The sequence below is a fragment of the Vairimorpha necatrix genome, chromosome 4 (assembly GCF_036630325.1).
Source record: "Vairimorpha necatrix chromosome 4, complete sequence".
Lineage (NCBI taxonomy): Eukaryota > Fungi > Microsporidia > Nosematidae > Vairimorpha > Vairimorpha necatrix.
In genome coordinates, this window is record NC_088819.1 from 287,078 (window position 1) to 311,224 (window position 24,147).

Here is a 24,147-nt window from a genome sequence, read left to right on the forward strand (position 1 = left end):
ATAATTTGTTTTTTAGATGTGCATAGTTAGGCTTAAATAGATAATTTTTTCTTATGATACTTTTCAAGTTAAAATTTGCTATTTCCGATTTTAAAATATTTTTTACGATCGAAAAAAAATGAAAATATTGGTTAAAATTATAAACGTCATTATTTATTAGTAACAAATTGCAATTGCATATTTTAAGTAAAAGAAAATTGTCAAATAATTTTAAACTTATCAGAATTAAATTAACATAAAAATCTTCTGAAATAGAAACAAATTCATCATGTATAGAATTGCTATACACGAGTTAATTTTTTTTCAATAAGTGATATATCATAAATTCGCTAAAAAAGTATAAAAATGCGTTTTTTAAAATTTTTTGAATTTTCTATACATTAAAAAATAAAATATATGATTTTTATGCATAAAATAAATATATTGTATTATTTTTTTCATAGTAATAATTTATTAAATATTTGAATTGAGATGTACATTATAATTGTTTTAAGAGCACAATATTGATTCTGCAACTTTAAACACAAAGAAAAATGACATAAGAGCATCAAATGAGAGAAATGATTTATTGTCAAAAAACATTACGCATTAAAATTTAATAAAATGATTTTCTTAATTGATTTAAGTACATTTTCTTGAGTCATATTAAAAGCTCAGGAAATCTTGTTTAACTGTATTTCATGTTTCTCTCAATTATCATGTTTCCTCAATACAATATCATCGATTGTTATTTAATCAATTTTAAGCCTATACGTTTCATATATGCTTAAATAGATATTATAAGCTTCCGTATGAATATTGAGTGATGTAGAGCCAGAGTAACTTTTTCTCGGCATGTATAATTTTGTCTTAAAATTATGCAAATAGACCAAGTGCGTTTCATTTTAAATTTTGCTACTACAAAAATAAAAATAAACGTATAATATTTTTATCTTAGGATCGACAAGATCATATAGAATTTTTAAAATTTACATTAAGTCGTTTTACTGTTATTGGACTTTTTCAAATATCTTAACCATCGATTTTAATTCTTCTGCTATATATTTTTCAAGCGAATGTGATTGTTGAATGTTTAATATCTTTATATTGTAGTGTTTTGGCATAATAATTGTTTTGCAAATTATTGCGCAATCTCTCACAAATATATATTAATGATTTAATTGGATAAGTATAAAAAGTAGACTTATCTATATTTCTATGTCTAAAAACTTTTTTGACATATTACTAATTAAAAATTAAAAATACAACTGAAATAACTTATGGCATTAAAACCTCTAAGCTATTGTTACTAACAATTCTCAAAGTTTACTAAATATTACCAAAACATTGCAACAAAAACATGAAATGCATCTATGTATAAACTATACTTCTCAATTTTAAGAAAAATAGTATCTGCTAAAGATGTTTCAAAAATATTTGATTTTTTAAAATTAATTTTTACTGAAACACGGGTAAGCAAAATGTTAAAATAAAGATGTTTCTTTATATTTACTTATAAATTCGATTTGTTTTGAATTTTCTGAAAATTCATAATAAAAAAAAAAATAATTTTCACCCCATGTTGTTTTGGTACATTGTTTTCATAACTGATATTTTTTGTAAAAAATTACAAATATTATTGTCTTTAAAACCTTATGGTATATGTACTATAACTATTCCTATCAAATTTAATCCAACGTTCACAGGAAATTATGTTTACATGTTGACGGAAATACCAAATAATGAAAATATTAGTATCATCGATAAAATCAATTTTAGTTTAGATATAGAAGAAAGCAGTTTTTACTTTACTTATAGCGGGTTTGGTCATTACTTAAAAAACGAACTTAGTAAATCTTATCCTGATGATACAACATACTACGACGATAAAATTTTTTTTGAAAAAGATATAATAATCGACCCAACAAAAAATTATTATATTACTGGAATATACTCTGAAGATAATAATACGATAACGAACTTATATATTACATCCAATGTAACATTTTCTAGGAAAAAACCTATCTATTATGTAGATTGCCTCGATTTAATAGAACCAAGCAAAAAAAACATTGAACCAATTCCGAATTATCATATTGGGCACATGTTTTGTCCATATGCAATATTAGAGATACAGAAAATTAGTGATAGACATGAATTAGAATTTGATATAAACACATATCTTAATGTCAACCCCGGGGAAAACATTAGAAATTAAATAAAAATTTATTGAGTTATTTTTTACGTATCTTTCTAGTATATATTTTGTGATTCTAAACGTATTTCATTGAGGTTGTTTAAAAACATAATGAGATATATAAGCATTTTTAAAATCAATTAAAAAATTTAAATTAAATTGAAGAAATTTTGTAATTAAAAATCTGCTTCTTTGCACATGAAATAAAATATAATATTATTTTTTCATGTCCCTGTGAATTTCTATACTTAGAAAATGAATGTTTGACTATTTTGACTCATTCAAATGTAGACATAAATATTAAAATTTAAGGTTTTATGTGCCTTATATAATTATAAAAGGTATTTAAATAACCAAAAATTAGTAATTTACTTTTCTATACGACTTTTGTAATCAAAGAAAACTTATAAATTGCTAAAATAATTTTTTTATTCTTGTTTATTTTTATTATTACTAAAAAAAAATAGAAATAAAAATAAAATTAGATAAAATTTAAAACAAAAGCATGTAAATATAAAGATATTTAGGAAATCTAATAATACATTTTATTAAGACAAATTAGTCCAATAAGAACAAAATATAGTTCCATTCCGTATATTACCCATCCAAATATTCCTCAGCAGTTTTTTTCTTTCAGACATAAGTGTAATTATATATTATTTCTATTAAAAAATAAAAAGTGTCTCTAATTTACATTTTTCTTCTAATATTCTAGATAAAGTAAAAAATAATAAATTGGCCCATATGAATATTTTAAAATTACTTTATTTTTCAATGGCACAAAACGAAAAAAGTGATTTGAGAGCAGATATGATCAAATCAGAATTAGCTGGCATATTACAAAAAAAGAATCCCGAGATAGCTTTGTCAAATATTTTGTCAGATAAATATCGCGTTGATCCATTTTCAATCTCTTATTTTACTAACAAAGAATATAATTTCGAGGATGATGATTTATATTATGAATTTAAAAACACATTCTTTTTAGAATTTGAAAAAATCATAAAATATGAAGAACTTTTGTTTAATAAAATGAAAGAAGAAGTAATAAATGATTTAAAGAGAAAAATTGTTTTATCAAATTTTCCTGAATTTGACGACATTAATAATTTGGAGAAATATTTTTTACTATCATTTTTGAATTATGAAGAATTGTTACACTCGGAATTGACTTTTTTTGATGAGAAAATTAAAGAAATCTTTGATGATTTGCAATACAAAGATAGTAAATTAAAAAGGCAAAGAAGTTTATTTAACAATAGTAGAGAGAATTAAATTTTTATGAAATGTTATTTTTTTAATATTTTAAAATTTTTATAAAAACATTTTATTAGTTCGATATTTAGTGTTGCTGTGTATTATTCGGATTTTTTGTGTAGTAAAGAATTTAAAATTAACTGAATATTATGTTATGTTCATAAGTCGTATATAGTTATTTATAATCCAAATGAATTACATCTACCAATATCAAATTAAATTTAAACTTGTAAATAGCACACCAAGATCCAAGTACTAAAAAAAAGTATGATTTATAATTGTCTTGGGAAAACTGATTATTATGAATTGCATTTGGCAATTAGACTATGTATTGCTATTAGTTCGATTATACGATTTACCTCAGTTATACATAAATTTCTCTGTCTAAATCATAACAATTTTTACTGCTTTAAATTCTATGTCTTTTTATGAGCAAAAAATTGAATATGTTAAACAGACAACTTGTTTTTTTGTTAGCCATTTATATTGTGAATTTGATTTATTTCGAATTCAAATTTATAGATCTTATCTAAAACTAATTTTCTAATTTCTAATAGTTCCTATTATCTCGATATAAGGTCATTGTTGTGTTTTTATGTTTCTATTGTTTGTGCAGCGTCAAAACTCACCCTACAAATTCGTACAATAATTATGAGTGCATTACTTTGTCAATTCAATATCTAGTTTATTCCGTGCTAATATAGAAGTAATAAAACTGTCTTAGTACGAATTTATGCGTAAATCAATATAATTAAACATTCTTTTCAAATATTTTTAGAAAACAATTGCGAAATGAATATTTTTAAGTTATTGAAAAGATTCTTTAAAGTATATTTTGACAATACAAAACATACATAAAGAAAAAGGCTCGTTTTTATCTTCTTTTTTTTTCATAATTAAAAATTCAAATCTTTTTTTACATAACAATAGTTAGATTTTTTCAGTTCTTAATTTATCTCCCAATTCAAGATGAACTGAAGGTTTTATCAGAAGCTAGTCTAGTTTGGTGCCTTTTTTGCATGCATATTTAAATTGTGTAATTTATAGTTCTTTTATTTTTTCGGCCACAGCTGCGTAATATTCATGACGATTCATTCAATTTATTTCTCATGATTTTACATATATCATGTCCAAAGTTTCGCTTTAGATTTTTTTCATGTACTCAACAATTTTAATTATAAAAAAATTGTAATACTTGTAAAATAGGTTTTCGTGTTGTCGATTATTTATGTAAATAGAACTCTTTTTGTATGTTGAGATGTTAAAATCCAGTCACTCTTTCTTGATGAGTTTTTATGTGGTTTCCGGGGGTAGATATCTAAAATAATGCTTAAATGCTTTTTTGAGTACAGATATGTGATGTATGTTCTAATTATAATATACATTATAGCTATTATCTTCCGATTTTATGGTTTACATAATATAAGTTCAATATTAATACATAAATATCTTAATACACAATGACAAAATCATTATCTAAATTTCTTTATTATACTGTATTAATTTCTAAAATCTTCAAATTAGTATTTGATATCAACGTAAAAAACACCATTTGCTTGTATACTTATATTTTTTAGAATAATTACATTTTTTGATTCCATAAAATTTATATGTCTGTTTTCGCTATTTCCCTGTCCATTCAAGAACAAATATATAATTTTATATAAATATTATCTAAATCATATAATTCATTTGCAAAAAAAATTTAAATGTGGTTAAGTGTATAATGTTTTTTGTTCTTGATTTTTTATGCACCGTAAAAAATAATTAATTTTAATATAATAACTTTGTTATATAAGTTTTTCCTTATATAACTAATACTTAAAAATCATATTTAAAAAACTGTACTTAGAATGTTTAAGCAATATACCTGAAATCAATATGAAATTTATCATTATTTTTAAAGTTAAATCTGGAAATAAATATATTAGCCTTTTTAACTTATACTTACACCATAAAATCTCTTCATAACCGAAGAAAATTATAAATATGAGCTTATTGTCGGATTTGAATAATTAGACCAAATTAGAAAGCTTCATAACATTACGATTGATCTTCATTTGTATTTACAGATTATATAATTAATTTATCCAACAATAGCTCTTTTAAGTAACAAACATGTAAAGATAAATTTTATTTTGAGTTATAAGACGTATAACTTAATTTATCTAAATTTAAGCTATATTTTATATTCTATTTGTTGAATTAAAAATTCAAAAATATTTGAGGTTTTTGTTACAAAGTGCATTAAACATACGTCTCTTATTTTTATATTTCATCTACTCTTTAGATTTATGTGATACTCTAATACAACACGTCATTTTATGCCAAAGCTCCTCCATAAAATATGACTATCTGACTATTTTTTACAAAAAATTTTTACTAATTATTTTCATTTACATAAATAATAAACCGTCTCTTTAATTAAATATTTAAAAAAAACATATAACAATTAACGATATTCTATATTCAAGACCTTCTTTAATATTTAATTAATTTATCATATTTGCAAAATATTGATTTATTTATAGCGTTTAAAAAAAGAATTATATATACATTTTTGGTGCCAAAGCTTATTATTTAGTCTTCTTTATTTTATTAAAAATTAAATTAACTAATGTGACGTTACGAAAAACTACAAAAGGCTTTTTGATTTTACCCCAATGAACGTTTTAATTTATTTATGTCTTCTAAATTGTACCAATGATACGTGTCTCGATAGATTAAACAACATTAGAAAGGATATAGCTAATATTTTTATGAAAGACGATCCTGTGTTTGTATTAAACAAGTTGTTAATCGAAAAATATCGTACTAAACAAAAAACTCCAAGAATTGCAGATTATACTAAAGATGAGTTTGATTTACGAAATAGTAGCTTTCAGAGAGAATGGGAGATGAGATTTGATGCTGAAGTTAAAATATTTTTAGCAGATGAAGAAAAGGGATTTCTTAATGCAAAGGATGATAATATATTATCTGGTTTAAAGTTCGAAATTGACATGTTAAAAGAAAGGAAATTTGAATCAGTAGAAAATTTAGAGCGTGAATATGATTTAGCAGATATTATACTATCCCATATGCGACGTTATGAACAGAAGGTGGACGACGATTTGAATTGTTTTGAGTTAAAAGTTTATATACTTCAAAAAAATCTACATTATGAAAAGCAATTATCTAAAGGTAGGTTTCATAGCTGTTATATTTAAAAATAAATCTTAATATCGTATGATTTCTTTTATTTGTAGATAAATATCTTTTTATTCATATTTAGTCAATGTCGTTAATTTAATTTTTGTTTTTTAGGCGTTTAAATTTAGTGTAAATGGTGGATAAATAAGTCATTGTTGTAGGATAGAGATTATCAGAATATGTAACATCCCTAACCAAGGCGGCTAGTCTAATACACCTCATTCCTAAGCAGATTTTATAAGTCATGATGCCTCATTATACAGTCCATTATATAATTATTAATTTTTTCTTTTTAGCTTTGTTTCACGAAAGTAGAAGTGTCCAGAAAGAATTGAACGAAAAAATTTACAAATGAATAAATGGTCTTATAAATTTATAATTGGTTAATTACTATGGAAACATTATTTTAAATTTTTATAATTATACATTGATCTAAGGTAGTGATTTATTATAGACTAAAATACCAAATGTCTCTTAATATTTTTTATTCTTTTTTTCAGCACATATGAGGTTGTCATTATTACTAAGTTTCAATCTGTTTTTATTGTTAAAGACAGATTCTAGTCTTGGTCGTTATTGTTTAAAGTATATATTTATATATTAATTTGGTCTTTTTAGTACTTCAATGATTTATATAGACAAAATATAAGGATACTACATATTTATGCTCTTTAAAGCATTCTTAAATCAAAATATTCATCAATTATATGAGATATGTAATATTTTCAATTCAAAGTTTAATAAAACTATTTATACGATTGATTAATTCATAAAAAATATCTTTTATTACAATATAAATTCCTTATATAAAATGGCTTATAAGTATATTTATCAAAACTCATCTATATAAAATAAGTAAAAGAAAGAAATATTTGACAATTTCGAAAATGAATTAATGGGGCTTATATTATTTATTCTTTTTTAAAACTTTATTTTTTTGTTTACGTTCCTTATTATTAATTCCGTTTCGATAAGAAAAGAAAGGTTTAATAGAAAATTCTGAAAATTATGGTTAAGTGAGCTAAAGTGGAAACTCTCTAACACTTTTTATTTTGTTTTATGTATTAAAACATTTTAAAAGTCTCTAAATTCTGATAATTGTTAAATTTCAAAATTTCTTGTAAAGTAAATATTTATTGCATCACATTGAAGTTACAATATAAATAGATAATAAATTGATTGTGATATGTGTAAACTATGTTTCTTATTCGAAAAAAGCCTATTTCCAAAAATTGTTTCTTTTGTATTTATATAACATTTTACGAACCCTGGAAATCTTTACTAATTCTTTTCATTACTCTTAATTGAAATTCGATTTTTAAGTAAAATAAGAGATAAAGTTATATAAAACTATAATAAATGGTCAAAACTTATATTTTAACTAATCAAATCAATATTAATTTATCAAAAATTACTAATTATTTGAAATTTCTTACGCTTACCATAATATTATATGTTTCTTATAAATTAATATGCGATTGATATTTTCTAATTGTTTAATTATAATTTATTTTTGTACGTGTTGGAAAAAAAATTAAAAAAAACGCATGGGCTTCCCCCTTTATGAACATTTTATTTTATTTATGTGTTATTTTTTTGTCTTCTAACAAAAATATTAACAGATTGAACTGTATTAGAGAAGATATAGCTGATATTTTTTTTAAAGACGATCCTGTGTCTGTATTAAACAAGTTGTTAGTTGAAAAGTATCGTACTAAACAAAATACTCCTAAAATAGAGGATTTCACTGAAGATAAATATAATTTGCAAAATAGCGTTTTTCAAAGAGAATGGGAATTGAGATTCGATCACGAAGTTAAAAAATTTTTAGATAAGGAAGAAGAAAATTTTATATGTACAAAAAACAATATTATACTTTTTCACATGAAAACTGCGATTAACAAGTCAAAATTTCTAAACTTTGAAAAAGAACAAATTAAAAAACTTGAGTACACTTTGGCAGATACTATACTTGTAAAAGTCTTGCATTATGAAGAAGATGTTGATGACATGTTAAAATGTTTTAGAAGAGCAATCAGTAAGATCCAAGAAAATCTATATATTAAAAAGCAATTACTTGAAGTAAGATAGTTTGGTCTGTTTTTTAATTTTAAATAAATTCAATTTTTGTATGTCTTTTTTATATTGACTTTTAATCTTTGCATTTACACTGATTTGTATATGTCGACAGAACTATTATATTTTTGTTTTTTATGCATAACGAACGTGAAATGATACTTTTTCTCTAGATTAACGTTATTAGTTAATTACTAAAACTATTGTATTTACACATTTTATAACTGCAAGCTACAAGTTCATTAATATTTTTAAATTGTTTAATTTTTAGTAGTATATATATACAAAATTTTCTAGAATCTTTGGTTTAAAGCGCTTTTATTTATATTTGACCTTTGGTCAAAACCAAACCGAGACAACACTAATTACGCAGACATCAACAAACAATCCCTTCAAGTGGTCGATAACAATAGTAGAATTCAGCAGATTAGAAATCTTTTTCTGAATGCCACATCACTTAAAGGCACACCACTTAAAGAGCTAGCTTTAACAAAGTCTTGCATTAAACCCAAAGTTGGTCATAATTTTGTTTAATTAGAAAAAAATGTATAGCTTGAGTCGTATAGTAATTTGTTTTTTTCGTTGTTTAAAATTATATTAGGTGTAACGTTTTGAGGTTAAAGAAAAAAAATATGTTTATATAATAGACCTTTGACTTATATCTAATAACAATTTTACTGAAAATATAAAAGATTTATTGAGTTAATTTTCAATTATGTTTAGATATTCATAGCACAGCTTTCCCCGGTATCGCTCATGGGATTCAGCTCTTCACAGACTTTGGTTTCTGTGGAATTATTAATGTTTTCCAACTTCACTTTAGCAGCTTCATTCCCCTTTGCCGACACCACTTCTTTAACAGTCGCCATATTCGCTAGTGCGCTTACAGCTCTAGCCACTTCTTCTTCTCCTGCATCCTCCTGATCGTATCCTCGTCGTCGTTCCAAAGAGATGGACTCTAGAGTCTTCTTCATCACAATAGACTGGATATATGCTTCCAGGTAGGGTTGGATTTCTAGCTCCCTGATGTACTTTCTGTGATATTTGGTCACCACTCCATCCCATGTCATTACATAAGGAACTATTCTTGTCCGGGATTTATGTATTAGTCCCAGTTCATTTGCAAGAAGGTCATATTTTCTTAGTTTTTCATTCTCAACTATAGTAAGTCGATCCTGGTTGGTTATACCAACTTCAACTATTAAAATTTCTTTCTTCTTCTTGTCAAACACAAGAATATCAGGCTTATTATGGGTTACCTTTATATTAGTGGATATTCTCGTATCTACTCTTATTTCTGCACGATCATTTTCCATGATCTCTTGTACTGAGTGTCCACGTATTTTCTTTGTCTTCTTAAACCCATATTTAATACATAGTAAGAGATGAATGCATCTAACTACCTCGTTGTGTCTTTTCATATAATCAAAACCCAACATTCGATCACACTTGGTAGCTAAATGATCCACGGTCTTCCTATGAGATCCACAATGGGGACATTGTCCCTCTTGTCCACAGAAGATATTTCTATCCTGTAGGAAGCAGTAAATTGCTTCGGATCTAGCCTGATTGTTTCCTTTAACCAGCCAGGTAGAAGAGTCCCTAATGCTTACTAAGTCATTACTGAAAATATAATATATAAATATAAATAAAAAAATAAATAATTGTCCTAATTCACTGCCTTAAAATTTTGCAAAAGATCTTTAATGATCTTCTAACCATATATATAAATATATATATATCTATTTTGCCTATACTACTAAAAAAATAACTCCTATTAACATCATACAGTTTTCACAGTGATATCTTTTTAAATTTTGAAAAAAAAATTTATTCAAATAAGATTGGTTTATTATATATTGCTTGTAATAAATACAAAAATGGTGATCATTATTTTTAAAAGATAAAAAAGGGATACATATTTAACTAGCATTTTATGTAATTCTAACCTTAAATTTTTAAAATATATCATATGGTCTTGTATATGACAGAAAAAAATCTTATTAATATCATTTAAGTGTGGTATCAACTTTATTGTCAATATTTGTTTAATTTATAAAGTGATATGTTTGGCGGAAAATTCTCATAATCCTTAGTTTCTAAAAATAGTACATAAACTTATCAACTACCAATGTCCAAATGAGTCAATTCAAGCTAAAAACCATGTTTTTTCTCTTTGTAGAAATAAGTAAGCGTAATTCCTCTACTTGAGTTTTTAGAAAAAAACCATTACATTACTTATATATAACGTATAAGAGACAAAAAAGGTAGTATTTCCGGAATAGCATAATTAATAAAGTATGAAATGGTATTTTTATCTATATTACACTTATCCACTCGTAAAAAATACTCTTTATCCTTCGAATAATATTAGTTGTCAAAACCGCCAAAATAGAAAGATTAAGATTGTTTTGTATGTTCACTTTCTCATATAAATTGTAATTAGATGTAATAATGTATTACATGTATAGAGATATGACAAATAAATAACCAACAAAATTGCTAGTCCTACAAGAGATTATATTTAGTTCAAAAGCTAACATTGGTATTTTGAACTCGGTTCTATCGTCTTTATGTCATATCTGTAATCTATCACAAAAATATAGATCAAAATTGTTACAAAAAATCCGAAAAGTCTAGTATTGTTATGGAATAACCAAAATAATTAGAAAATAAATAGATTTCGTTAATAACTATTTGCCTATATGATGAATGCTTAGAAATTCAAAACATCCAGGGCTACCTGAGTTCTTTTTGCTCTATATAAGATCTGGAAATTTAATAGTATAGTTGAACCTTAATAAACATGACTAAAATAAAATTAAGAAATTTTTTCTTAGAAGGCCGAATTTTTACGGTTAATTACGTTGTTTTTTTTAGATGGAAAATCTAAAAAAAGCATCTAATTCTAAAACAGTTATAACGATCCTATTGATATTATTGTATATTACTTTGTGGTCCCCTCTAGTGAGGGCAAAACAAAAATATTGCTCCAACGGGGAGCGAATGCAAATTTGTTTTTTAAATGATTTATTAATGGTGGAACTAATCTTTGTGGTACTAATGTTGCCTTTATTGTTGTAAAAATTATTCTTGTTCATTTCTATTTTTGTCGTACCTTTTTTTAATATTTTTTATTTTTTGTTAACCATTTATTTATTAAGGGTTCTAAACCCTACATCCCCCCTCCAGACGGGTAGTCTCTCCATCTTCTAAACAACTCTTCCTTATCTCTTTCAAATCATAATGCCTCTTTTTAACAATTTTACCATCCAGTAGTCTCACAATATATGAATCATTTTCACTTATAGCTACGATCCTTCCGCGACCCGTGAATCTTCCCTTGTCTGTTTTCGCACGTGTACCTAAATTTTCTCTCCTAGCGATTCTTACCTCTTGGCCTACTGTAAATGTCTCTCTGTGTCTTCTCTTGAACCGACCAGCATATTTTCCATTTTCATCATTTTCAATTATAACTTCAGCAGTTTGATCTCTCCACGCTTCCATCGGCGTACATTTTATTGCTGTATGTAGTGTATTATTATATCCTTTGATTGCTCTTTCTATCTTTTCAGAAATATTCCCATCATTTTGCTTTATCAATGTCTCTCTTATAGTTCTGATGCATCTCTCGATTATACCATTACTCCTATGAGCTTCTAAGCCCACTTTCCTATGTTTAATATCATTAATACTACACCATTCTTTAAATCTATTACTTACAAACTCTTTTCCGTTGTCTGTCACATATTCCTCTGGAAATCCATCTTCCCTTATCCACTTTTGTAATACCTCTATAACTTCACTACTCTCTTTACATCTCAAATTCGAACCCCACAACCTTCTAGTAAAGTAATCAATACCCAGTAACACATACCTATTCTCTCCACCTATGTCCATTAAATCCAACGCCACTTTCTCCAATTTCTTTCTAGTTACTACGAAATCACATCCTCCTGTGTTTTTCCTATTGTTAATCCCACATATTTCACAATTCTTAATTACCTTATTAATATGATCTTTCATACCAGGCCAATACCATCTTTGTTTAATGTTATAATAAGTGCCTTTGACACCTCTATGGTTTAACTCCTCATGTACTCTTGTTATTTCATGTTCTCTACTATCTAGGCTCAATATCTCTTTCACCTCACCTGTGGAAAATTCCCATTACTGTTTACCGTCCTTTTCTTTAATATGTTTCTGCTTTTTTCCCAAAATTTGTTTTTCGATCACTTCTTTTCTCTTGTTGTCCTTTTCTTTTTGTTCATCCGAAACTTCTACCTGATCATACTGCCTGCTTAACGCATCTGCATCTGTCATCAACTCCCCTTTCACATACTCTATTGTAAAGTCAAACTCTTGTATCTGTTCTACCCATCTGTTTATTCTGTTATTATTGAAGTATGGCTTATTTCTGATCTCTGCTAATGCTTTATGATCCGTCATCAAATGAAATTTCCTTCCTCTAAAATCACTTTCAAACTTCTTTATTCCAAAAAACACCGCCAACATCTCTTTCTCACTTATCGTATATCTTCGCTCGGTAGGAGTCAACATTTTCGATGCCCATTGTATCGGAATCCACTCACCCTCTTTATTTTCTTGTAATAGAATTGCTCCGATCCCCGTATCACACGCATCAGTTCTTACTCTAAATAGCTTTTTTCCGTCCGGAATCTTCAACTTTTTCATATCTCTCAAGCCTTGCTTCATATCCTCAAGGCTCTTTCCATATCCTCCGTCCAATTCCACTTAACATCTTTCTTTAAAGCCTCAGTAAGCCTTACTGTTCTATACGCATAGTTGGGAATAAAGTCTCTAAACCAACCAGTTAGTCCTAAAAATCTTCTTAACTCTCTAACATTCTCAGGTTTTCTATATTCCAATGTCTCCTGCTTTTTAATCTCATTCGGTCCCATGACCTCCCTATTAATTGTTACTCCCAGCAACATCACCTCATCTTTTTTGTATTGTATCTTTGTTTGGTTTATTCTCAACCCACACTCTTTAAACTTTTTAATTACCCTCTCTAGTAACTCGTCATGCACTCTTACGTCTTTACCATGAATAACTATATCATCCATATATACTTCCACGCCTTTACCTCTGAATTCATCTAAAACTCTGTTCATTACTCTCTGCATTATATGAGGCGAATTCTTAAACCCCATAACCATACTATTCCATTCGTATACTCGACCATTCACTTCAAATGCTGTTTTGTGCTTATGGTGCTCCTCAATCTCAATATGATAAAATCCTTCTTTTAAGTCGATAACCGTAAATACTTTTGACCCCTGTGTGGCTCTCATAATATCCTTAATTAACGGTAGTGAGTACGGGTCCTTGTCAACCAAATCGTTTAACGCCATCAAATTGCTTACCAATCTTACGTCCCCATTTGGTTTTTCAAGTGCTCTTATTGGACTCCTCCACTCACTTTTGGAACGTCTTATAACCCCTCTATTTTCCAACTTATTCAAGTACTCCTCAAATTTCACCCTAAGGTAGTATGGCACATTCTGCCCTCTTTTCACAACCTTTTCACCTTGCTTAGTATTTATTGGACACTTCTCTCCTGTGAGATATTTTATCTTTTCTTCTGATTCTTTAAAAACTTCCGGATACTTTTCAATTAAATTTTCTAACTTATTTACTGTTTTACATCTTTTCCCTTCATTGTTGATAATTGGTTCTTTCTGTAAAACTTGTTCCTTTTTAATTTTATATTTTTCCCTACCAGCTACACTTTCATGACATTCTCTAGCGTAATGCCCTTCTTTCTTACATATAAAACATTTTGTAGTTTCTCTGATTTCTCTTCTTTTCCTATACATCCTAAGATTTTCTTTTCTTTCTTCCCTAAACTCTTTCAACACTTTATCCATAATCTCTTTAATCATTTCTTGTCTTTCTTCTGACTCTCTCTCAAATTCTGCTCCTTTTTGTAAGCCTTTATAAATTTCCTCCCAACTGCTCCTTCCGTCACAAAAATTTTCAAAAATATAATCCTGCAAGTTCGCAGATGCCAAATCCATAACATCTTTCCACTCAACTTTCAATATTAACTTTAGTCTCTTATCTATCCTAATTGCCTCTTTCTCTAATGTTCTAGCCTCTTGACTACGGGACTCTCTTGTTTCCCTGTTCATCCTTGTGTTCGCCATGTTAACCATTTATTTATTAAGGGTTCTAAACCCTACATTTTTTAAAAAAAAATTTCTAGAAAATGCATGTTTGTTAAATATTAAAATGAATTAAAAAATATAGAAATGTAACTATTTTGTGGTAGGATACTACATACTTATAATTTGTTTTCTGAAAATTGATAAATATTTTGTTCATGAGAATTAAATAAGTTTGTTTTGGGTGGTTACAAAAATACAGGTCCTAGGTGAGTTTTTCAAAGTGCATTGGATTAATTAATTTTTTAGTAAGCTACGTGTTTTTTATCTAATATATGTAGTCTTAAAGGTTTCTTCAAATTATTACGATAGAATTAGCTTCTCTTAATTCATAATTTAATGTGCCTTTCGGTATGTTGTAGCTAGGCCGTTAAATTGAGACATATCAAAGAAAATTTTTTCACAACGCTGAGCCCCTTTGATAGATAATGGCTATTAGATGCGTATTCTGTTTTGGTCTGCTTGCTGCAAATCATAATATAGTCACGCTGATCTCAATTATTAGAATTTATTTTGTTTTTTATCACTATATGTTTTTTTTATTTTTATATCTATATATACTTCCGCTTTTATTTTTATGAATTCATTTCACATCCAGTTATCTGATTGAAAATATTTTTTATTTAAGTTTTTCATTTTACCCATTACACGCCAGCAGAAATATTCTTTGACTATCATATTTTGTCTCTAAATGTCCGCCCTACCCTTTTAACCACTTATAAATAAGAAGGAATATGCTTTAATAAAAAAAATTATTTATATAGATGCTCTGAAAATATTATTACCTCTAAAACTTAAAAGTAAATCTTACAAATTAATAAAGTTTCTTACATAATTTGGGTATTAATTATGAGTTATGGCGTCAATAGTTAAAAAAGTAATGCATTTACTTTTATTTATGACAAATCGTTAAAATTATATTATCGTCATAAAAAACAACTTTAAGTGCCAATAATATTCTGAAAAATCTATAATATAATGTTTGAATTAAATTTCTAATTGCTTATGAAAGCTCGAAATCGTTTTTAAGTTTACTGTAATGTTGTGCTAGACAAAATAATTCAAAAAAATTATGTTTAAAAAATAGAAGTATAAAAACTTAAGTCCCTAGCATTGTATTCATGCAAATAAAATATTTAGACAGATTAAAATTTTGACAAATAATGACCAGAAGGTAAATACGTTGTGACACATAATAAGTAAAATTAATGCATGTGTATTTAATATGTAATTCTTTTGATATGTTTTTTTTACTAACAAAATATTTATTATATCATTTTAATTTATCAAAAGTCAGTAAAATTTGCTTTTTATAAAACACATAATTATTTCTAAAATTCATTCTATACATAAAAATCTCTGAAACATTGTTTGTTATGTAAAAGCAAACTTTAAACGGAGAAGGGATACTTAGAGCTGCATTTGAGAGTGTACGATTTTTTTCGTACCCCCAAAATGAATGCAAAAAAGAGGAGCAAGCAAGGGACAAAAATTACTAAGCACCTTTGATAATAAAAATATTTTTAGATACAGAAATTATTTTAAATAACTTTTATAGTCAAAAAAATTATTTTGCATCTTTTACACTTCCGATTTTTGTATTTTTTTTTAAGTGTTTGTTCATTTTAAAAGGAGATTTTTTCATAAATTTTCTTTAATAAGAACAAAAAATTAAAAAGTAATATGTTAGAAAAAAAAACTAAATACATATTCTAAAATCTTAACAAAGTTTTTAATCAAAAATTGTATATAAAAAATGTTAAATAAATTCGAAATATATATATACAGTTTGGTAGAGAAATTCTTTATAAAATTAAATTTTATATATAAATACATGTTTATTTGTTTTTTTTAATGTTTAAAAATGTAAGTAATTTGAGTGTTAATGTTATCTTCTTTCTTTTTTGCACTATATTTTCCTTGTGGTTCGAAAATATAAAGGGAACACCCTCCGAGAAGGGGCATTTTGGACCCCAACTCCAAAAAATCGATAGGTAAAAATGCATAATCATTTAAATGAATATAAATATTAATTTAAAAATAATCTTTGTATTTAAAAATAGAATAATTTGGTAGGTTCATTGTCATAAGTGCTTAGTAAAATTTGTCCCTTGCTTGCTTCTCATTTTTTTGCACTTCATTTTTAAGGTCCGAAAAAAAATCGTACACTCTCAAATGCGAGGCTGTTAGTTCTCTTTAGCCTTTTAAACTACGGATTATAAGTATTTTAATCATATTCTACATTTAAACAGTTAGGCATTTAGTTTTTAATAAATCTTCAATTAAATAAATTAAATTTTGGCTTAAAGAATTTTTTAAAAATATATTTACTTTAATAATTCATTACAGAAACAGAAATTATATTTGGGAGCCTTTAATTAATATAAGTGCTTAACATAATTGGGGTTTAATATTATTACTGATTATAACATCCCCCCTCCAGACGGTTAGTCTCCTTCAACATACTTTAAATCCCCTACACCCTTAAGATCATAATGCCTTTTTTTCACCAACCTTCCATTCTCTAATCTCACTATATATGAATCCCCTGGACATAGCTCAATCACTCTTCCCATGTCTAAAAATCGACCCTTACTATACTTACTACATCCCTTTAAATTCTCATTCTTGGCAACCCTAACTATCTGGTTCCTTTTGAACTTTTCTCTAAACCAACTTTTAAACTGTTGCGCATACTTTCCCTCTGGACTATTCTCCATACTAACATTTCCTGTATTATCGGTTAAAGCTTCTACTGGCGTGCACTTAATACCAGCATGAAAACTTAAATTATATTTCTCAATAGCTTCATAAACCTTGTTCTCGAATTTTTCTTTTTGGCTCTTTAAAATACTATCTCTTACAGTTCTAATAACTCTTTCTACTCTTCCATTACTTCTGTGCGACTCAACGCTGACCTTTCTATGACTAATATCCAAATTTCTACATAGCTCGGTAACTTTTTCGTTGCAAAACTCTTTACCATTATCCGTAATGATTTCCTCTGGTTTTCTACCCTGTTTACACAAATCCTTGATAAATTCGGCAATTCCAGATGCGTGCTTGCTCTTCAATACTCTGCCCCATAATCTCCTTGTAAAGTAATCAACTGCCAAAACAATAAACGCTTTCTCATCCCTAAATTCTATTAAATCTAAGCCAACCTTCTCTAAATATCTTGTCGTGTTCACTAAATCAGTACCGCCACTCGTTTTTCTATTAAAAATCTGACAAGTCTCGCAATTCTTAAGGACCTTTTCGATCTGATCCTTAATTCCTGGCCAATAATACTGTTTCCTCAACTCATAATATACCGTTGTTCTGCTTCTGTGGCTCAAATTTACATGACAATCCATTATTAATCTCTCTCTGTCTTGTTCCAAAGGCATCTCGCCTTCTCTACCACTATCAAATACCCAGTATTCTTTACCTTCTACAATTTTTACATGCTTATTTCTTTTCCCTTCTTTTTGTCTATCACGGCGTGTTTCATTTCTCTTTTTCTTTGCATCTTTTTCTTTTGTATATACCCTACTTAGCGCATCGGCTACGACCATATTTTCTGGAGTTCTATACTCTATCACGAAATCAAATTCCTGAATCTTCTCGACCCATCTATTAATTCTAGCATTCTTAAAGTCGGGCTTGTTTCTTATTTCGCCCAACGCTTTATGATCAGTTTCTATTCTAAATTTCCTACCTCTTAATTCATATTCAAACTTTTTAACGCCCCAAAAAACTGCGTACATTTCTTTTTCTGATATACCATAATTAACTTCCGTAACGGTAAACTTCTTAGACGCCCACTGTACTGGCACCCATTCTCCTTGATTATTTTTCTGTAACAGTACTGCGCCCATGCCTACATTACTAGCGTCAGTCCTCAACAAAAATTCTTTATCATAGTCTGCTATTTTCAGCTTTCCTAGGCCTTTCAATACTTCTTTTAAATTATTAAACTCGTTTTTCATATCATCCGTCCACTTCCAATTATCATTCTTCCCTTTTAAACTATCTGTCAACCTAACTGTCAATCCAGCGTAATTCTTAATAAAATCTCTGAACCAACCCGTCATTCCTAAAAATCTTCTTACATCTGACACGCATGTTGGTATCGGAAACTCTAGGGCTTCATTTTTCTTTATCTCTGACGGTATTATATCTTCTCCATTTAAAGTGACTCCCAATAATTTAACTTCCCGTTGACAAAACTGAACTTTATTTGCATTCAGCTTCAAATTGTTTTCCTTCAGTCTATTTAATACCCTTTTCACTAATTGCTCGTGTTCTCCTATCGTTCGGCTGTACAACACAATATCGTCCATATACACCTCTACTCCTTTGCCTTTCATATCTCTAAAAATCCTATCCATAATTCTCTGCAATATCTGCGGGCTATTCTTATATCCCATAACCATAGAGTTCCATTCATAAACCTTGCCATTAAAATCAAACGCCGTCTTATGTTTATCCTCCTCCTCTATCTCAATACTATAGAAGGCCTCTTTTAAGTCGAAAACCGTCATATATTTTGCACCTTGTGTAGCTCTTACAACATCTCTTATGTTAGACAATCTATACTCGTCCTTTTGTACAATATCGTTCAATGCCATCAAATTACTAACCAGTCTTATCTCACCATTTGGCTTTCTGATCGACCTTATAGGATTCCTCCAACTTGAATTTGACTCTCTTATCACTTTCCTTTTTAATAAATCTTCTAGATGTAGCTCTGTATCTTTTATCAACGCCTGCGGAACCATTTGTCCCTTTTTAAATACCTTCATACCCGCTTCAGTATTAATTTTACATTTTTCCAGTTTACAATATTTTATCTCCTCTTTTCCTAACTTAAAAACCTCTCCAAAACTCTTAGCATACTTATCTAAATTTAATCTGATTCTCTTACTCTCCTCTTTAACGGCATATTCTTTTTGATTTTTCTCAAATTTGACTCTAAGTCCTCTTTTTGATCTTCTAAAATCTCGCTCCTGACTTGACTCTGATTCACTACCTACTTCCATTTTGCAACTGTTATCCTTGTTATTCTTTTTATAATAATTATCTCTATTAATCTTCAGTCTGCATTCAAACACCCTATGCCCTTGTCTATCACAATAGAAGCATCTCGGTACTCTCGATTTTTGTCTTGGTTGTTCTCTACTAATTTCTTCATTTATAGTCCTAGAAATAATTTTTCTCATTTCCTCATATATCTTTTCTTTTTCCTCTACTTCCTTAATCCTTAACAATAGCTTCTTCCTTATTCCTTCAATATTTTCTTCCTTTTTGATATTTCTCACAATAAAATCTTTTAAATCCATCGAAGCCAACTTGAACAGCTCACTCTTCCATTTCACTCTATCTACATCTCTCAAATCCAATTCATACAATATACGCTCTAACTCCTGTAACATCTTTCTGACCACTTGGCCACAGTCCTCTCTTGTGAACTCTTCTTTAGGTATCGCCCCCATATAAGTGCTTAACATAATTGGGGTTTAATATTATTACTGATTATAACAATTAATAATAAAAAAGGAATACTAGCAGGAAAATCATATTAATAAATAATTACTATCAGATTACACACGATTTATTTTAACAACCATTTAATTTTTATATTTTTTATTAAATATTGATTTTACATCAATCAATACTGTTTAAAAAACTAAAAAAAGAATTCTTATCGACTATGAATAATTTATTTTATTTGTGTGCTGTTTTTTTATCTTCTAAAGGATGTCCGGATCGTATAAATATGATTAGAAAAGACGTAGCTGGTATCTTCATAAAAGACAATCCTAAATCTGTATTAAATAACTTGTTAATCGAGAAATATCGTACTAGACAATCTGCTCCGAGAATCGAAGATTATACTAAAAAAGAATATAATATTAAAAATAACAGTTTTCAGGTAGAATGGGAATTAAGATTTGAAAACGAAGTCAAAAGTTTTTTAGAAAAAGAAAAAGAAAATTTTATTTGTGCAAAAAATGGAAGTATTTTACTAGATTTAAGCAAGAAAATTGAGATTTCTAAGGAAAATAACTTTAGCAATTATCAAAATTTAAAACTAGAGTACGAATTGGCAGATCTTATTTTGTGGAGAATAAAGCTATATGAAAAAATTGTGAAAAGAGAACTGAGGTCGTTTAAAAAAATAGTTTATAATATTCAGGAAAATTTACACAGTGAAAATGAATTACTCAAAACAAAATATTGTGAATGTCATGGTTGCGAATAATATAATTAAAAGATCGATTTGTAAAGAATTTTTATCGTATATAATTTGTAATTTTGACATAAAGTTGAAAGAAAACTTTTTTTTTTTTGTTCATAATTATAGCTTTTACAATAAATGATATTACAAATAGTTTTGTATCAGTGTTGTACTTACAAGCATAATATAAATTTAATCTGTTTATTTTTGAATACTAAAAGTACTTAAAGCACCTACATTGTTGACATCCCATTTGAGATTACACTTAATTTATTTTTGAATTACTAGGACGACATTATAAATCAGAACTTCTTCTTCATATTTTCTCCTTTTCCGAGCACCTTTCTTCATGGCCTGTTCTCTCAGCTGATAATTTTAAATCCACCACATGATATTTTAGAATTGACTGTTTAATATTTGTCTTCGTCTCAAAAGAAAAGCTCAATAGTCTTTTTAACCGAGTCTACGGGATATCCTGTTCGACTACTTAAATGTCGTCTTTCTGACTTCAGATGTACTTGTTCGGATATTATGTCCGCAATTGGTCTCATTTATTACATAATAAAAATTTTGTTTTACTCCACATTCCTTTGCAAATTATATATTCGGTTGAATATATTTACGACAATATTAAGTCTATCCTTCTTAGTTAAAACAACATATCTATAAGTAGTAGTTTTTGCTTCTTGTCACATACAATTTTTTTGATTTTATAATAAATACAATATAATAATATTTTTATCTCCAATACAATATCGGAAGTCATCATAATATCGACTGTCCATATGTTCGACCTATCATTTTGTCTTCTTAGAACCTAAAACATTAGAAAAACCATAAATCAAATAAAAAAAATGGAGAATTGTTGGATTTTTTTTTCTTGCAAGTAAGAGGTAGGAGGATACCTTACATGGGGACCAAAGGGATTTGGGTGTGGTCCTCATCTAACTGGTACTGTGAGATTCTTACTCACTAAAACTCCTTCCATACAACTTGCCGGTGCAGCAAGCTCCGCCGTATCCATTGGACTTGGCTCCAGGAGAACACTTTCCATTTATACCTCAAATCGCGTCCAGAGTGACCTCACGGCGGATATACTCAACGGACAAGGTTATCTATAACCCGAGGAGAGACATCATCGTACTGACTCAAAGGTCTCTACAATCATCTGTATTGCACACACGGCCCCCTACACGATCACATCATCAGCCCGGCGTTTTTATTGGGCTGCGTTGACCACCAGTCTCCCACTAGTTTCGGCCACCGTGTTACAGAATCTTGTAGGATAGGGTCCACGGGAACTTATATTGCCCTACTTCGTCTAGTCTCTTAGTTAGCTCCAGGATCCCACTCTAGAGTGCACCAGTCATGGGCTCCAACTAGGCCGTACCCATTAGATACTTTTATGTATCATGAAGTCCCCCGCAAGAGTGATAATGTTTTTTTTGGCTTTGAGGTGCGTTTCTACACTAGATGCTAATCCCCTTGTGGCTGGACACACATAAGTTTCATTGAATCAACTTAATGATTATCGTTGACATTTTCATCATCTGAGTTGTTCTAACTACATCATAGAAAGTGGGGATTTGTTGGATATTAGTATATAATGTCATCAGTTCAATATTATTTTGATACATATCGAAATTTGTAAATTCTCTAAGTTTATACACTCAAGATACCTTATACTGATAAACATAGCAATTAGATCTAGATTTATAGCAATCAATATATAAATTTATGAAAAGGCGATTTTTAGATCATAAATGTATTGTGTTTCTTAACCCTGATAGTAAAATATTTTTTATCTGCCGAAAAAATTTATGACTGCGATGAATGAAAGAACGTTACAATGAAGACCCTATGTATATATATATGACCGATATTGTGTGCAGGCGCTTTATAAAAATTAATTAATTTTTAACTTTTATGGGTAACATAAAAAAATATTGCCTTTGTACAAGACAAAATTTAGTTAGAACACCTTGTATGTAATATTCTACGTGCTTTAATATTTCAAATGCTAGGTAAAATAAATCATGTTTGGTATAATTAAATTGAGCAACTTAAATAATATTAATTTCCCTACAAAGACTTTAGTTTTATGTGAGTATTACTCACATATCATGTTGTGGGGTTACATGTATTTCTTTTTAATACAAAATATATTGGATTATAAGTAGAAAAGGGGCAGAAGCAAATATCATATGGTCGTTTGGTATGTAAGGTAATTAGCTGTAATTTCAAAATACTTTTACCGAGGTAATAAAAAAAATCAAATAATTAAATTCATTAAAAAGATCTTAAAGTTAGAAGGCAAACACGGAGAGGACGAACAAAAAGTGGATTTACTGGCCGAAGAACTCCACTAAATGCAAGAACGACCGAGCTACCCAAAGCCATGGACAATCCTTAATTAACTATGTCAATGTGTATATTTTATATTTGATTAGGCTTATTTTGGAAAAACAAACATATATATATATATATATTAGAAATTTATAAAAGCCGTTTGGTTTTTTTAATAATTTCTTATCTATTTATTTGAATTTACCATTAGGCTCAACTACTATGTCCTTTTATGTGATTTTAAAAACAAATGTTGTAATCTGAGAAACAGTAATTGTTTGAAATACTTAAGGAATTTTACTCTAAAAATAATCAAGTTGATTATCACATTGAAGTCAATTGTCCTAAAAATATTCTAATAATGCTTTAGTAGTCAAAATTAAAAAAAAATATAAACAATCGCATATGTGTTAAAACTAATGTATATATACGACCGAAATTTACTTATTAACAGGATGTTATTGGTTTGTGATATAACACACAATTATTAAGTGAATTCCGTGGGTTAATAACTTTATTCGGCCTTGTATCATATAAAAATTTAAAAGCCTTTAGCGTATATCTTTGATACTGGCGGATATTACTAGAAAGTGTACTCACGTAAGACATAGAAAATGTATCGATAAAGCGATCCAATTTTATAATTGCGCTAAAAATTGCATAAATGTATTTGTAATGGTTACAAAATA

General features: G+C 28.0%; 6 protein-coding genes across 6 annotated transcripts; 5 read left to right on the forward strand and 1 right to left on the reverse strand.

Moving 5' to 3' along the window:
- Positions 1-1,558: 1,558 nt before the first annotated feature.
- On the forward strand, positions 1,559-2,197 carry VNE69_04049 (putative SP-containing protein; the record flags this gene model as incomplete). Its single annotated transcript, XM_065473293.1, has 1 exon — positions 1,559-2,197. The coding sequence occupies one exon, from the start codon at positions 1,559-1,561 to the stop codon at positions 2,195-2,197; it is 639 nt and encodes a 212-aa protein (XP_065329365.1).
- A 723-nt stretch (positions 2,198-2,920) lies between these two features.
- VNE69_04050 (uncharacterized protein) lies at positions 2,921-3,451 on the forward strand (the record flags this gene model as incomplete). The annotated part of the gene is made up of 1 exon (XM_065473294.1): positions 2,921-3,451. One exon carries the CDS (start codon positions 2,921-2,923, stop codon positions 3,449-3,451), a length of 531 nt encoding a protein of 176 aa, XP_065329366.1.
- A 2,645-nt stretch (positions 3,452-6,096) lies between these two features.
- On the forward strand, positions 6,097-6,642 carry VNE69_04051 (uncharacterized protein; the record flags this gene model as incomplete). Its single annotated transcript, XM_065473295.1, has 1 exon — positions 6,097-6,642. The coding sequence occupies one exon, from the start codon at positions 6,097-6,099 to the stop codon at positions 6,640-6,642; it is 546 nt and encodes a 181-aa protein (XP_065329367.1).
- A 1,546-nt stretch (positions 6,643-8,188) lies between these two features.
- Positions 8,189-8,716, forward strand: VNE69_04052 (putative SP-containing protein; the record flags this gene model as incomplete). The annotated part of the gene is made up of 1 exon (XM_065473296.1): positions 8,189-8,716. The coding sequence occupies one exon, from the start codon at positions 8,189-8,191 to the stop codon at positions 8,714-8,716; it is 528 nt and encodes a 175-aa protein (XP_065329368.1).
- Positions 8,717-9,420: 704 nt separating this feature from the next.
- Positions 9,421-10,017, reverse strand: VNE69_04053 (reverse transcriptase; the record flags this gene model as incomplete). The annotated part of the gene is made up of 1 exon (XM_065473297.1): positions 9,421-10,017. The coding sequence occupies one exon, from the start codon at positions 10,015-10,017 to the stop codon at positions 9,421-9,423; it is 597 nt and encodes a 198-aa protein (XP_065329369.1).
- Positions 10,018-20,650: 10,633 nt separating this feature from the next.
- On the forward strand, positions 20,651-21,136 carry VNE69_04054 (uncharacterized protein; the record flags this gene model as incomplete). Its single annotated transcript, XM_065473298.1, has 1 exon — positions 20,651-21,136. The coding sequence occupies one exon, from the start codon at positions 20,651-20,653 to the stop codon at positions 21,134-21,136; it is 486 nt and encodes a 161-aa protein (XP_065329370.1).
- Positions 21,137-24,147: the final 3,011 nt, after the last annotated feature.